The sequence below is a fragment of the Ammospiza caudacuta genome, chromosome 5 (assembly GCF_027887145.1).
Source record: "Ammospiza caudacuta isolate bAmmCau1 chromosome 5, bAmmCau1.pri, whole genome shotgun sequence".
Taxonomy (NCBI): domain Eukaryota; kingdom Metazoa; phylum Chordata; class Aves; order Passeriformes; family Passerellidae; genus Ammospiza; species Ammospiza caudacuta.
Genome location: NC_080597.1, coordinates 10,128,099 through 10,144,941, shown reverse-complemented (window position 1 = coordinate 10,144,941; position 16,843 = coordinate 10,128,099). Strand labels below are relative to the sequence as shown.

General features: G+C 37.2%; 1 protein-coding gene across 1 annotated transcript; it reads left to right on the top strand.

The window, feature by feature from the left end:
* The first annotated feature begins 1,192 nt into the window (after positions 1–1,192).
* On the top strand, positions 1,193–16,017 carry DRAM1 (DNA damage regulated autophagy modulator 1). Its single transcript, XM_058805344.1, has 7 exons — positions 1,193–1,436; positions 8,009–8,076; positions 9,253–9,395; positions 11,286–11,463; positions 12,025–12,083; positions 13,358–13,450; positions 14,713–16,017. Exons 1-7 carry the CDS (start codon positions 1,303–1,305, stop codon positions 14,755–14,757), a joined length of 720 nt encoding a protein of 239 aa, XP_058661327.1. The 5' UTR covers positions 1,193–1,302; the 3' UTR covers positions 14,758–16,017.
* The last annotated feature ends 826 nt before the right edge of the window (positions 16,018–16,843 follow it).

Sequence of the window (16,843 nt, the reverse complement as noted above, 5' to 3'; positions counted from 1 at the left end):
CAGAACAAACTCATGACCTCGAGTTTGGATGTTGGTTTGGAGGGCTGATAACTGCAAACAATCAAAGGAAACAGAAACACCCCTGGCAGAATGTCCGTGGCTTCAGGCTAAACAAAAGTGAAAATGCTGAACACAGCATGATTTTGAATTAAACTATGGTTCCCTCTAAGCATGTGAGAAGTGAATTTCAGGGGAAATTTCGAGATCAAGGCTACATTAAGTGTTTGAAATGAAAGTCCAAGCCGGGTGAGGTGTGTGCAGGACTCTGGAATGGGACTTGCACAGTTTCTGACTTGGTTTCTGTGCCGGTGTGAAAAACGCCAATCACTTGTTTTTAAAGTTTTAAAAGTTTAATAGTAATAAAGTGGTTATAAAAATAGTAATACAATTGGAGTAATAATAATTTGGACAAATTGAATTAGGACAATATGAGACAATAGAGACAAAGAGTTACTGACGTCTGGGTACTTTTTTCTGGGCAGCGTGAACCCGAAAAAGGACACCCCTTAACAGAGGATTAACCCTTAGAAACAATAGCCTGTTGCAATTTCATGCAGTCCATACATGATATATAAGTTGTACTCAAACACAGGATTCTATCTGGTCAGTGTCAACTTCTTCTTCTTAATCTTCACACCGCCTTCGAGGTGGGAAGACGTTAGTTTCTTCGGATAAGAGGGCAATAAACTATTTTGTTCTGAAAGATATAGGTGTCCTGTGGCTGCTATCTGGTGCTTTCTTAAAAAAATATCCCACTTACAGAGGTCTTATTTTAACTGCAAAAGTTACCTTTTAACTACAAGACTACATTTATCATATTGTCAAGATGTTAATACAGCACTACATTAGTAGTTAGTACTACTAATCAATACATCAAAATACATATAGTAAATATCTGCGTAGAGCCGTATAATATGCACTTTGCAGCACATATAATATGAGCTGCAAAGAGCCCAATGGACCCATTTTTAGCCCTTTTAAAGAAAACTGGAGGCACAAGCAGTCGGTGAGCCGTGCGGGCAGCATCTCACCGCCCGCCTCCCTGCCCGGACGGGGCGTGTGCGGTGCGAGAGCCGCAGCACCGGGACACGGGGAAAGTTCTGCGGCCACAAACTCCGCGGATCGCGCAGCGGGGACAGGCGGAGGGGCCGCGGCTGTTCCTGGGGGCGGGGAGCGCCGCGGAGAAGCGAAAGCGAAGGGAAGGCAGCGCCTGTCGCGGCGGGGCATCCCCGGGCCGGCGGGGGCAGGCAGTCCCCGGTGCCCGGCCGTGAGCGCAGCCCCGCTGCCCCGGCCCCGGGGGCGATGCTCTTGTGCTGCATGCCCGGCGTGGCTTTCGTGCCCGCCCTGCTCGTCTGCTGGTCCTCGGCCGCCTTCATCATCTCCTATGTGATCGCCGTGCTGGCGGGCCACGTCGAGCCCTTGGTGCCCTACATCAGGTGAGGCGGGGGAGCTGCGGGGTTCGTGCGTGTGTGAGACCCTGGGAGGTGGCCTGAGGGGCTCCCCGGAGGGAAACTGGGGTCCCCAGGGGCCTCCGTGTGACAGAGGGACACGCTGGGCACCCCCGGCACCCATCACATCTCTGGCAGCTCCAGCAGCCACAGGACACAGACGCTGGAGACACCATGGAAAGAAAGGACATGGAAGTTTTCTGCTGCAGCCAGTGCAGGCCTGATGCTAGAAAAAGTTTACAATTACGTGGTGGAAGTGTAATTTTGTTTGTATAAGTCCAGAACTAGGCCAAAGTGCACCAGACGGTGACTGGACTCAAAGCCCTGTGATGGCTTTTGCAGTAAACACATCCCCACAAACATGCATTTTTTATATTTATTATAGGACCAATGGGTTTTAAAGACTTCCCAAGAGATGCCTGGCATCCTTTTTTCTCTAACCTTTTCCATTGAAGTGCAATTATGTGTAAATAATTCTTTATGCATAGCTTATGTTAACATTTAAATCTAAACTATGAAAATGTTAGTATTTATCTCTCAATAGATTGAAGGTTAACCAGAAATCCAAGAGTGTCTCTGATTCTATTGGAAGATCTAAACAAGGTTATAAAATATATCCTTCTTACCAGAAGATCTAAACAAGGTTATAAAATACATCTTTCAAGATGTGTGACCATGTTCACAGGGGTCAGAGGATGAGGGAAGGAGATGAGAATGTTGACTCCATGTTTCAGAAGGCTTGATTTATTATTTTGTGATACATATTATGTTAAAACTATACCAAAAGAATAGAAGAAAGGATTTCATCAGAAGGCTAACTAAGAATAGAAAAAGCAAGAATGAATAAGAAAGGTTTGTGTCTTGGACAGAGTCTGACACAGCTGACTGTGATTGGCCATTAATTAGAAACAACCACATGAGACCAATCGCAGATGCACCTGTTGGATTCCACAGCAGCAGATAATCAATGTTTGCATTTTGTTCCTGAGGCCTCTCAGATTCTCAGGAGAAAAAATCCTAAGGAAAGGAATTTCCATAAAAGATGTCTGTGACAAAAAAGCATCTAGACATAATTCCTTGAAGGACTTTTTGGGCATAAAGAATTTCAGAAGACTGCTAACCTGATTGGCACATAGAAGAAAATGTGATTGAAAATTAGGGTTTGTCATCATAGGCAAGAGAAAATGACACCACAACCCACAAGATAGCTGAGCGTCATTGAAATTGAGCCAGAGAAAGCTGGGCTTCATGTTTATATTAACAAAACTTTTTAAGACTCTCTGCACAAATCTGGAAAGCTCTTGGAAAGCCTTGTTCTTGTACTTGAACAAATACCCTACTGCTCATCCTTGATTGCACACAAAGCTTTACTAACACAAAAGTGCTTGTGATCAGTGCAATTTATCCAGTATTAGCTAACAAAAATTAATCATTTGACATAATTATACATGGTTTGTGTTCAGAAATATTTAGAGATCCTGTAGCAAGAAATTTGACAAATTATGCTTCTTATGTTGAAGCCATGTCATAGAATAAAATATATGAGAGAGCGGGATGTGGTTTTTTATGTATAGTTTTGTTTGGAGTTAAGTTTTTGACAGCCCAGGTATCTTAATTGTGTCATTCTTTCTAAAAGGGAGGGACCAAACCTTTAAGTCACAACTCTAAAACTCTAGGGAATGTATCACAGCTGCCACAGTTATATCAACTTAATGGAATAGCTCCCATTAAACATTGTTCTTATCCTTTAGCTATGGAATCACCATAAAAGTCCATATGCCCTAAAAAACCTAAACAAAGCAAAGACATAAGAGGCTGCACCAGTGATTCCCACTCAGTGCCTCTGCATTTACTGGTAAAGCTTTTTAAAAGTCTTGTTTATGTTACATCCTTTTAACACCACATTTGGACTAAGAATATATGTTGACTATTGGTGAAGCACCTGCAACAATTCTAAAGGCATGGGGTCTAAGCATAAGAACTTCATAGAAGATGCATTTGGGAATAATACAAGGTTTTCTTCTAGGTACTCAGGATAATAGTCATACCATATTCATATTCTTAATTTGCAGGTCATTGCTTTAGCCTAAGAATATGAATCATGTGATTGAGAATGTGATTTAGTAAAACTAAGAGTGTTTAAAAAAGAGGAAGAATGTTGCAACCTTTCAGTTGTGCAATATCTTAAAATGAAGTATAAAAATTAAATAGAGCTCGTATGGGGAAATTCCAGTTACACAAAGGAGAAGAATACTGACATACTTGAGTTCAACATTTCTGTAATTCTTACACTCATTCCCCAAGTACTCTGTGCATGCCTTGAAGTAACATTAATTTTATTTGCTTACAATGTAGCAGCTGTTACAGGGAGAGACCACACCTAAATTTGTCTTTGAGGCTGTGCTAATGTCCCATCAAACAAACCATATAAATACAATTCCTGGTAGATAAAATGAATATGATTTTGTGTTTTCTAGCAGCTGAGTCCTAAAAGATGATGAGGTTGTGCCAAAATTAGTCCTGTTACTCACACTGCTCAAAATCCAAACTAATTTGGATGTACTGGGATGGCTGTTTGCTTGTTTGAATTCCCAGTGAAAGAGTAAAGGAAATTTTCCTGAAAGTATTTGCTGCCAGTTGGTACCTCTGGAGAAATCAGAATCCCTGTAGGTGGAATAGAATCTTCCTATTTTAAAAATTTGGGACTTCAGTTTGAAGAGAAATAGTTTATGATGGCTCTGAAGAAAATTCAATTATGAGGAGCCTTTTGGGCCTAAAATATTTATTCCTTGTCTCCTTCACCTTCTTGTCTTTCTACTCTTGAGAAGACTGTTCATTTTTAAAATTTTTCCGCTTGAGATTGGGACACAAATGCTGTCATTTTCATACAGGGTTCCTCATCTTTTCCATGGAGGTTAAGCTCACCTATGCATCAGCTCAAATAAGTGAGCACATTTTTGTTTCAAATATGCAATTTCCTTTTTAATTTTTCATAAAAATGTGGGGACTGTCACTGATACTTTTTTTGCTAATATTTTTTTTTCAAAGCAGCAGACTTCAAGAAAAATTAATATGAATCCAAGTATTCATTTAGCTTTTAAAATGCAAAATATAGCATTAAGAAGATTGTGTCCTTAAAAGTCCAGTGCAGTACTTTGTAAATAGATTGTGATATAATATTCCTGGTATGAATTTTCTTTACAACATAATCTAAGATTGTTGAGTTTAAAAATCCCCAACAGCAAAAATCACCTATAAGCCTTTATCTTGAGAAAATACTTTGTTAAAAAATGGAGCTCAGTGCAATTTCAGGTTATTTGGTTTGCTCCTACAATGTGTTCCAAGAACTCCAAATGGCTTTCTATGTGTGTGCCAATTCCATTCTCTGCTCACCTAAAGCCCTTCAAAAGCTTTGAAGTGATTACAGTCCTGTGCTTACCACAGAGTGGTTTCTGATTTGAAAAAGTCCTTGAAGATTGTCACAAGTGGCTCACATTTTAAATGTGCTCCTTTGTCCTGTTAATAAAAACACCAGAAACAAAAGGAAAAGATGAAGTTCAAGGTTAAAAAATGGGCTAAATGAAACACAAATTAAGATGATTTTCAGGTGTGTCAAACAAACAAACAAACAATAAGACACAGTTTACTGTTTTCATCAATTTCACTATCAAAGAGAAACAAGATTAATACAGACTACCAGCTGGAGCAAGTCTTCAGAAAACATTACAACAAGAAAATTGAGGTGAATAGGGATTCCCAATGCCTGACAAGTTGTAAAAACTTGTTGAAAAGCTTGGTTCAAACTTTTGTTGTCTGAGAATTTGGAACCAATCTAGTAAAAAGAAATATATGAATTTTCTCTATTTTTTTTCCATCAGCTTTCCATCAAATCCTACTTTTATCCTAAGCTTCCTCCTGTTTCTGATAAATCATCTTAGCAACTTTTGTTAAACAAATCCTTCTATAACATAGAAGGGGTTGGAGAGCAAATACGAATTTCTAAAATAATCAAGTCATTTGAGATGGTCATACTCTTCTGTCCTGAACTTCACAAAATTACCAAAATCCTTGAGAGTGATTGCTAAAGTAGAGAGTGCTTTCTCTTTTGCGTGTGGAGAGCATTCATGCTGAGGTCATTTTGGCTGTACTCAGTGGTAGCTTCAGAATCTTAGTGCTGAAACCTAATCCAGCCTCACTGCTGGAATGAAGAGTATTCATCTTATTAAATGACATAAAAAATAGCCCTAGCTAGTACCTACTTGTCTCATTATACACAGAATCACAGAATCAACAAAGGCTGGAAAAGACCCCTGAGGTACTGATTCCAACCTGTGACTGAACACCATGTCAACCAGACCATGGCCCTAAGTCCAGGCGTTTCTTTAGCATTTCCAGGGATGGTGACTCCACCACCTCTCTGGGCTGTCCATTCCAGTGTCTAACCACCCCATCTGTGGGGAAATTTTTCCTAACATCCACTTTAAATCTTGCAGAACTTGAGGCCATTTCCTCTTGTCCTATTGCTTGTTACCCAGAGGCCAACCCCCACATGGCTACAGCCTCCTTCCAGGCTAAACACCCCCATCTCCCTCCACTGCTCCTTATCAGACTTGTGCCCCAGACCCTTCCCCAGCTCTGCTGCCCTTCTCTGGACACACCCCAGCCCCTCAATGTCTTCCTTGCAGTGAGGGGCCCAAACTCACAGCAGCACTTGAGCTGTGGCCTCACCAGAGCCAAGAACAGAGGGACCGTCGCTGCCCTGCTCCTGCTGGCCACGCTGTGGCTGACACAAGCCAAGATGCCACTGGCCTTCTTGGCCACCTGGGCACACCCTGGCTCATTTTCAGCTGCTGACAAACAGCACCTCCAGGTTTTTTTCTGCTGGACATTGTTGGGGCCAAAGTGTTGGATCCAGGCCTTGGTCTTGCTGAACCTCCTTCCACTCATCTTGGCCCATCAATCCGCCCTGTCCAGGTCCCTCTGCAGAGCCTTCCTACCCTCCAGCAGATTGACACTCCCACTCCAGGAGAAAGTTTGGTTCTCAGAATCCTTGCTCAGTGTCCACTAAGCTTTGGCATTAGCTAAAACCCTCATGTGTTCATATATTGTCACAGACATCTTTTATGCAAATCCTTTCCTTAAGATTTTTCCTCCTGAGAAGCTGTGAGGCCTCAGGAACAAAAGGTAAACAATGATTATCTGCTGCTGTGGAATGCAACAGGTGCGTCTGTGATTGGTTTCGTGTGGTTGTTTCTAATTAATGGCCAATCACAGTCAGCTGGCTCGGACAGAGAGTCCAACCCACAAGCTTTTGTCATCATTCTTTCTTTTCTATTCTTAGCTAGCTTTCTGATGAAATCTTTTCTTCTATTCTTTTGGTATAGTTTTAGTATAATATATATCATAAAATAATAAATCAAGCCTTCTGAAACATGGAGTCAGATCCTCGTCTCTTCCCTCATCCTGGGACCCCTGTGAACACGGTCACAACATATCTGATAGCAGAGTTTTTGGGTGTCTCTGTTCAAACACACTATCCTGCCTCTTGGTACTGCCCAGTAACTGAAAACTTAGCCCACACTCAAATTATGTAAAGATTGAAGAATTAGATGTTTTCCATTGGCTTGACCAACACAACTTGATCAAATACATATCAACTGGTTTTATGTTAAACAAGAAAAAAATGAACATCAGAGAAGAAAAAATAGTAAAAAGAGGTGGCAAGATTATAGTACTGTTCTTTCAACAGAGCACTCACCTTCCATAGAAGAGTTCTGCTTGAGCTCACATACTCCCAGGAGTATGTCCATTCTGTGAAGAAAGGGCATTCTCTGGGCTGGGTGTTTGCACTTATGTAGGGAAAGGAGGGGAAAGGACTCTATGGTGAAGGTGTTCCATTCTCTACAAAACAAGTGTTTTGTGTACATTATGTCTTTCATATATATAGACATGCATCTAGATATGTATATGAATTCTGTAGATATTCTCACACTCATGCTCCCTCTTTCTGCCCCAGTGAACTTCTAATTATTCCCTGTAAGGGTGAAGTGTTTCATCAGAAGAGACTTACAACACCTTGGAGATAGAGTACTCTTAAGCTGTATCTACATTAGTAAATTAAACAGTTCCTAGGAACATTCCTGGGCATGGAACACAATTTCTCTCATAGGGTCAAGTCCTTTTAAAGAAATTATACCAAATTCTCTCACATCTTAAGATAGTGACTGCCATTAGATATATTTTACTCTACCACAGTGTTAATTCAGCAGATAAAAGAAACATTAATTCTGAAATGTTATTTATGTCATTCATGAGCAAAGTACAGGTCTGTCACATCTTTGCATATTGCATACAGAAAAAGAAGAAATACAATTCAATGCATATACTCTTAAAATATGCTTTCTTTTTGAAAAGAGGGATTCTCTACTACAAATGGTGCAGCAGAAGGTGAATTACCTTATGCACACAGAAGAGGTTCTACTTATCATGGGATTTCAATTGTCTCATTTATGTTTCACAGGTCTCAATTAACTTTTAATTTGTCTCTCTTCCTGCTTTAGTGACACTGGAACTAAACCTCCTGAGAGCGGTGTCTTTGGTTTTATGATTAATATTTCAGCACTTCTAGGTATGTATAAGGTATTTGGGTTGAACAGAATGAAGAAATGAGAATTAGTGAAAAATTAGTGCCTGCTTTAATTACAGAACTGTATTTAGTATTCTGCAGAAAAACTTCTCCACAGTCAAATGGTAATATCAGATGGATGTAAGTAATACCTGGAGTGTTGGGTCCTTAGGAGCAGTTAGTGCAGGCTCAGAGGCACTTGTGTCTCTTCAGAGCACCTTATCAAAGTAGTCAGCACACTGGAAATAAAAGTGGAGCAAAGATGGCATAATTACTCTTCAAAAACTCTGATGTGGGGAAGCTTCAGGTTCTGAGATGCTGCAGTAAAGGGAAGAACCGTGTTGAAGCAACACCTGGTTTTCTCCTCAATGTGCCTCCTTCTCTACAAAATAACTGATGTGAATCAGGAAGTTTGGCATTTTCTATTACCTTTCAGAGGATGGAGGATCAAGAGCTGTGTATCTCTGTATGATGGCCTTAAGGCAAAGTAAACATATTTTACCTTTCATAAGAGCCTCGTTCAGTCACAGTCTTGTAGTGTTTAATGTAACCTCACAGTGCCTGGGCAAAGTTACCTGATTTCTTTTTCCAACTGTAGATGGGCTGAAACTGTGTTCTGTGTTATGGAACTGGGGAATTCAGTCTACAGTTTATTATATCCCAAAAAAACTCCATGATTTCCTAATTCAGTACCGGTGTTTGCCAGGAGTGAGCTGCATTTTATGCAGTGACTCTACAAAAACGAATTAATTCTTCAGACCATCCATCAGAAGGAGATGTAGTTCTGGCACAAGACTGCATCTCAGAGCAGAATAAGGCCTCCCACTTGCAGCTTATGGTTCTTATCTCCCTGTAACATCTGTTCCTAATGTGGAATGGCAATGCCTCTGTGCCCAAAACACCCAGGAGAATGGGATTTAAATTTGTGCTTTTCTTGAACTGATGTGCATTCAGTTCTAGATAGAAATAATATGCAATTTTAAGACAAAAATAATGAAGTTCCACCTGAAAGTTCATCTGAATTAACTTTTTCATTCCAGCAGACTGAAAGATGGTATTATTTATTGTATTATGTTTATAATTTTGTTCTGCATGTCCTGTGTTACAGGAAAAGTTTGTTAAAATGTAATCAGTATGTGAACATTGAACATAACTTTTTTTTTGTTTTGTTTTTTTCAGCTTCAATTACAATGTACATCAGATATTTATTAATAGAGAAGCAAAATGAATCATCACACTTTGTTAGGTCTTCATGCAATATGTTTACATTATGTGTGGGATTGATGGGCTGCACTGGAATGGGCATAGTTGCAACTTTTCAGGTATGACCATAAATTTCATAACAAAAATGAAAATAAAATAAGATTGCTTTGCCATTAAAAATTTCAACTAGATAACAGTGATTAACATTATCCCCATGTGGACCCTTGAAAAATGGAATAAGAATGCCTTTCTTGTTCTTGCCTTTTTCAATAGTTTTCAGGAAGAGACTTGTTTCCTCCTATACAAGAGTTTTTGCTTGTGCAGTTATGCCATTAAGGAGTTTTCTGTGTGCTTGTCTTGTAACAGGTCTGTACTATATGGATTTTTCTGCTGTAAATTTTTTTCTGTGAAAACTTGAATGTAAAAAACTTTGCTATTCCAAGTTTAGTTTGCTTATAATCGGGTAGGGCAGAATAAATCAGACTAACAAAAGCATCAGCATTTTTTGCTGAATGATGGCATACTCACCAGGAGAATTTTCTACAAAATAAATTAATCTTATCTGACAGGTTAGAAAATTGGGCACAATGTCAGCCTGTTAAACTTCTGAGTCTGTAGGAAATGGCATAACAACATGTTTTATCTTTTGATAGGGACATGTAGAACTACTGCTTACTTTGCCAGAAGTAAGGATGTCATTACAAACCAAAGTTCCCCCACTCAATGTCTGAAAGAAAATTCAATACGGAGAAAAAATACCAAAATAAATTATTCATTTCACCTTTTCTAGTGAGGAAGTATAATAAGGTAGATTCTGACACAAATATTAGGGCAATTGCACTGAAAACTTCAGCCTAGAATCAAGTTAAATTTAATTGGCAGGAGGCTTGAGATGCTGCCTTAAAATCTGTGGAAACAGCTGCATTATTTCTTTTAAAGGATGGTCTACCTTGGAACATTTTTTTAAATACAATTGTGCTTATATAGTGACATGATGACATATACAGAAATTGAAAATAAAAATTGTTGGGCCTTCAACAGCCAGTACAGTTTTACATGTAATGGAAATGGCATTTTCAGACAAAAAAACCTCTCTGTCTTAAGATGTAACTTGCCCTTTTTAGCTTTGCATCCAGGCAGTGTGTGTGGATTGCAAACACCACAGGTACTGTAGTCTATTCTAATCATATTTTACTTTAAAATATCCCTGTTCTTATTGATAAGATTTATATGTGGCACAAAAAAATTGTTGGATGATGCCTGACTGAAATAGAAACCAAATTCAGCTTCAACAGGGAGAAGACAAATCAGGAATGCAAAATAATTTTTTGAATGGTGTAGTCTCTGTATGTTGCTTCTATAGAATATCTCAAAAGTTGTGTCAGTGCTTTGTGTTTTCAGTAGTCTTCCTTTTAGGCAGCTCCTTCCTAAAAGGAAGATGATGGATGGGATGCAGAAACTTTGATCCTAATGTTTCCAAAGGGATTCCTTGACAGTTATAACACTGGTTCTTATCTAATCTCTGTTGTGTCTCTTTGCCAGTCCATAAAATCCTTCCTCACCTAATTTCTATTTCCTCTGCTTTGAGCCTGCTTTCCATGTTAAGGGCAGTTTGTAGAAAGGGTTCTGAGCATAATAAGGATCTAATCTAGCTAATAAGCATCTGATCTAGCAGATTTTCAAGCGTCCTTAATTGCCCAAGAAGCTGGAAATGGTGGCTTGCAAGCCTTCAGTCTTTTCCCTGTATATGCACAACTAGTGAACAGTACATTCTGATCCCTATTTGCCAATAGAATAACTGAAACATGAAGAGGATGTGAGATTTGCTCAAGGTCAGGTGATGTTTCAAGTCAGGAGACCAGAGCAAAGCTGGAATTAGAAATTATTCCCTTGGTACTCAGTCTAGTTCCTCTAATCAGTGTGTCGTGCAGAAAATTTACATTCATGTGCACTACCTGCCAGTTTCTTCAGGTCATAGCAGCTAACCATTGTGCTGATTGCCTTTCCAGGAGCTGGCTGTTCCCAGTGTCCATGACATAGGAGCTCTGGTGGCCTTTGGCTCGGGTGTTGTGTACATCACACTTCAGTCTATAATCTCCTACAAGTCCTGCCCACGATGGAACACTTACTTTGTGTGCCACATAAGGATGGCCATTTCTGCCATATCATGCATTGCTTTCATTCCCAGTATCCTTTGTGGTTCTCCCTTTATGTGTTCATGGCTTTCCTTTCAAGTTAAATCATTGCTGATAAAAAGTAAAAACGAGGTCACACTCTTTACTTAGGGCTCTCTAATGTGTATAATACAGCATTTTGAGACACCATCAATAGCATAAAGATAAGTTTTGGGAGCTTCTAAAAAGCTTTATCTCTTATTTCAGTGGCATATTTAAAACCAATGTCCCAGTGTTTTTCAAAGAATCATGTGAAACCTAAGTTTGGAGTGTCTCCCTTACTGTCTATACTTTTTAAGAACCTACAGAAACCTTAATTCGTGCAGAAATGTGTTTTGATTGCTATTACCACCTGCCTTGTAATAAGGTGATTAATTTAATTATGTTCTTAATACCTTGATTTGATATTCTGGCTGTTCAGGGTCTCCTGTGCTACAGAAGGGGAAAATGGTCTTGGTTTTGTTTTTTTTGGTTTTTTTTGGTTTTTTTTTTTTTTTTTTTTTTTTTTTTTAAGCAGACATTTTCATTTTTACTCACTAATATTGCATAGTTTCCTTTACACTGTTTTTCCCAGTGATTGTGTTTGCTTCAAAAATTTCCATGACAAAAATTGATTGGACTCCAGGTGAAAAGGTAAAATCTTACTAGGTAGCCAACTTACCTTGTGTGATATTATTTGGGGAATGCTGTTATATTTATCTTAAAGCACTACAAACATGTCAGAGACTTCAAATACCACATTATCATGAACAAATCTGTGCAATGCTGGTTTCCAGTCACTTCTTCATTAGGAAGATGTCTGCGGTGTGGGTGAGAAAATTTGTCATAGGTGATCAATCTTGAAAGAGTTAGACTTTCATTTTGACCAGCAACTTGAGAGTTTCCCGTAGAAAAAGACTACAAAAAAAAAATCTGGTAATTAGTTCTACTTCCTTTTATAGTCAATTTTCTTGAAAATTAACTTTTCACATGAAACAATAAGTGGACCAATTTAATTCTGTAGTTTTTGAGGTTTTTTTCTCAGCTTTTTTATTATTCTTTATTAAATAATCTTTGATACTGTCACAAATATTTGGACTCTGACATAAAATATCCTAAAGTTAATTTTAGGTATTTGAATCCATTTCTATGTTTTCAGAATGAAACTATGAAAACTAATTTTTCTTTTTGGGCAAATTTTGCTAAAAGGAGGTATTAAAAAAAAAAAGGTAAATAATGCAGAGAGTATATCCTGCTCGAAGAGCTTAATAATATCACACTTAGCAAATGTACTACAATCAAACAGTGGCAAGGCAGCTGTGAGATAAATCTTTGCAAATTAGACAATCTTAGTCATATCTTTGAGGGTTTTGTGGGTTTTTATGTGATGCAAAGATGAAAAAATAATTTTACTGAAACAGATGGCATCTTAGGTGATGGCATGTTAAGAAACACTTTGCTTTCTGTTTGTGTCAATTGACACAGGTTTTCAGTGACAGTCTTAAAAACAAAAGTCTTGTCAGGAACTGTCATTAAGGGTGGCTCTCTATTTCAAAACACGGTAAGGACTTGGTCAGAATTACTGAGCTCAGTGGCTCAGAGTGGAGCATGGGCACATCAGTAATCTTAATGCAACAACTGCATGTTTTCAGGTTTATATTACATTCAACCTCTGTTTTGATCCTGTGCTAATTGTGGTTTTCTTCTACTGCCTTCAATGGTACTGCACAAGACAATGTAACACATGCACCTTGATAAATTTACTCACCATTCTATAAAAACAAAATGTGAATTTAATTTTATACAAGAGAGATGACCAGTCATAAATCTTACTTGTTGAATTAACAGAAGGAAATGTCTATATCATTTCACCTTTATTTTATTTAGCTGTTTAATCTGACAATTTGTTATCTATCTCATTCCATCAGGATTATACTTACCATTTTATGAGTGCAATCTGTGAGTGGACAGTGGCCTTTGGTTTCATCTTCTTCTTTTTAACATTCATTAGAGATTTTCAGGTTGGTATCTACATATTTTAGCTGTGGCTAAGTGCTGTGAATTATATAACAATGTAATAGAAAATTACCATTCTTTACCTAGATAGATGCATCAAAGCTATACAGAAACAAAGGTTACCAAGCACAGAAATGATCTCTGTCTACATAAGGAATATTCTCCCCCTTGATTATTAAACATAAAAATTCAGTTTAATAGTTCGATGTGTTTGATCTTGAAAATTAATAGCAGTCAATTATTACCACTCTTTTTGTAGAAAGAGGCCCTCTAAAGGTGACATAATAACAAAATAAATGATGCAACTAAAACTTAATTTCTTTCTGCCTAAGGGATTTTATATAATAATCCAATCATTGATGTATTACACATTTTGCTCTATGTTTCCTCACAGTGCAAAAAAAAATGAAATAATTTTTGGAAAAGTATTGACACAAAACCCTCTTGGTTTGAGTAGCTGGATTTAGAGTTAACATATATTTTGCTAACCAACAGCAAACATTTCCGTGTCTGTTTAGTTTTGACTTAGTACTAAATAGACCATGGCTATAGGGCTTCTCCTTAATTAAAAACAAAAATTAAAAAATAATAAAATAAAATAAGCTAGGTTCACCAGAAAAAACCACTTCTTTCAGAAAAAAAAATGTTCCAAATTACACAACACATGATCTTAAAGGTTTATAATTGCCTTCTATAACTGATAGAATTATTGAAGAACTATTCCAAAATGTCTGTATCACTTAATGCAATATTTCTGGGGGGAGGTATTTATTGCCAGTCCATCACTCTCTGATATCTACCTATATGATGACATCTCTTTCATCAAAGGTCCGACTTTTCCCTTGGAGACAGAGACTTGCAGGACAATGCAGTAATTCTCAGCATATTTATCAACAATCCTTAGTTGAGTATTCTGCTACAGAGACATAAAAAACTTTTACTAAATATAAATATTATGAAAATAAGAGAAAGTGACGAAATTAAACAAAATGGAATTGTGGCTATTTTAAATTACAGGCTATGAAATTAATCCAATGTTAGTGTTTGACAATAACAGAAAGATTTAGATTCTGTTGTCTTTTTGTCATAATCAGTGCTCAGAGAAAACCAAATTATGAATTCAGTAAAAAAGTCCTGCCACACTCAAAGAAAAATAAGATTTTGCTTTGTTTCATCTCCTGTACTTTGTATCATAGAACTGTAAAATTAAATTATCTTCCTTTATTTTTCTTTATTTTAAGCTGATCTTCCTTTATTTTTCTTTTAGAGATTTTCTGTAAGGATATCAACAGAAATACATGAAGAATTGTGATAGTGAAAGAACAATATTTTATATCTATGAATATTCTAGGTTTCTTTTCACTTATAGAAAAAGTAAAAGATGCACAAGGATTGATGAGGTTGTGTTAAGAGCCCATGCCCTTAACTCTGCACCAGCAACCACTAAAAGATTTTAAAAACTCGGAGCAAGGTTCCTTCCAATTTTTTGCAATATTTTGTAATTTTTATATGGTTTGGTATATTAAAAATACTGTAATAAAAGCAATATTTAGAAACACCAGAAAATCACCCAAGGACTTGATCTCCTCAGCTCTTCCATTTTGGACATATCTGTACTTTTTAATTTGCTTTAGTGTGATCAGTGGCATTAGTTTTAAACTCAAGAAAGTACATTTTGCAAAGAGAGAAGTGTAAAGGCAATGGAAATCACTGGGACTGAATTCCTACACTGTTAAGTTGCAAAGGGCTGGAGAAGATGGTGAGAGCAAGAATGAACACCTTTTTTTAAAGAAATTTTAGTAGATGGCAACACTATGCTACATATTTCTGATACTGGGCACTGCAATGCAAATGCAAATCCTAAGAGAAATTTAAACTATATTGCTTGAAAAATGTTTTCTAATCATCACTGCAGTACATGTTGTAAAAATCCACCCCTTTTTCCCTTTTATGCACTGATGGCCACAGGAAACAAAAGATGGAAGTGGAAATAGAAAGTAAATTTACATTTAAGCATGATGTAATAAACAGAAATCTTATTGCAATTTTGTTAATATAAAGCAGAATTTTCCAGCCTGTGGTTTAATCTACAATGGAGTGAAGAAGGTGTCAAAAAAAGTATTGGGAATGAATGGAAAATAAGAAGAGGCAGTAGTTTTTAGGTACTTAGAAATAAATGTATTAGTATTAGATACATAAAAGTAAATTTAAAAACAAACCTGGAGAGCATCTGGAATGAAGATATTTGCTGCTATAGACTTTCTTCTGTAATGAAAGACATGGAAAGGAACTAATTGAGAAGTCAGATGTTACAAGTATCTGCAGGCAAAATGTTCCTTCATGTACTGATTCACCACCTCCATTCAGTGCATTAACCACTTGGTTGTGAATTACGTTCTCTGAAAATGACATTTTCCACACTCTATCACAATTTATGCAGAAATACTGATGATTTTCAGTTGCTAACATCCACTAACTAATGTGTGTTTGGAGAGTGATGTTTTAAAATTAGTAATCTGTTAATATTTCTTTTAATGTGTGTTTTAAACTATTAAATTCAGCTGTTTCACAACTTTAAGAGTTGATGTCTTGTTTATAAATTCTTCCAGAAAAAGTGTTTGTTCTTCACTGGAAGATTTGCTTTCCAATGTATTCAGGTTACTTGCAGAGGTTTATAGCTAAAACCAAATTAAAAATCAAATCTATTACTGACTAAAGGAAGGATCTTATGTCTTGCTGATTTGGTATCCTGTAAGGGACACACATTCCTTCAACTGAAGATCATAAAGGAAATGTGTATCTACCACAAAAAGTGACATCATGTTATTTTCAAGGCTCTGTTAAGAAAAGACCATATTTCCTAGTGCATTGTGTATTAATTCTTTTATTGCTTTTTATTCTTAGCTTTCATAAAGTATAAGAGGCAAGAAGTTGTTTTTTTAAATGATAGCCAGCCTTTACAGTGCTTACAGTATCCTGAAGGGAAGAAAAAAAAATTCAGAGAAAGTGGCTGAATGAAGATCACCTTAGTCCCTAAAGTCAGGAGGTAAATTCAAGTACTGAATTAAATCCTTCCCATTTTCCTGAGCTTTATTGTGATACATTTTAATATGAGTTATATTCATGACCAAAAGAATGCACCAATAATGCACCTTTTATTAAATCTGTTAGACCTAACAGACCTCAACTTGCATTGACATGCAGATAGAAGTACTGCACATTTTATTTGTGCAGTGAACAACTGTTGAATACATTTTGATTATTCTCTGGTTCCAAGCAGATTTTCAGTCAACTATTTTTTTCAGCTGAAATGTGAGTTGACAAGTTGCAAGCAATTGCCAAAATAATATTCTAGCAAGGTATTATTTAGCTGTGGCTGACTCTTGTTAAATACTACA

Bases quoted from the DNA above. Each gene is read 5' to 3' on its own strand.
- DRAM1 (XM_058805344.1), top strand. From the start codon at position 1,303: ATGCTCTTGTGCTGCATGCCCGGCGTGGCTTTCGTGCCCGCCCTGCTC. The intron at 1,437-8,008 runs GTGAGGCGGGGG...TTCCTGCTTTAG, and splicing joins CCCTTGGTGCCCTACATCAG to TGACACTGGAACTAAACCTC. The intron at 8,077-9,252 runs GTATGTATAAGG...TGTTTTTTTCAG, and splicing joins TAATATTTCAGCACTTCTAG to CTTCAATTACAATGTACATC.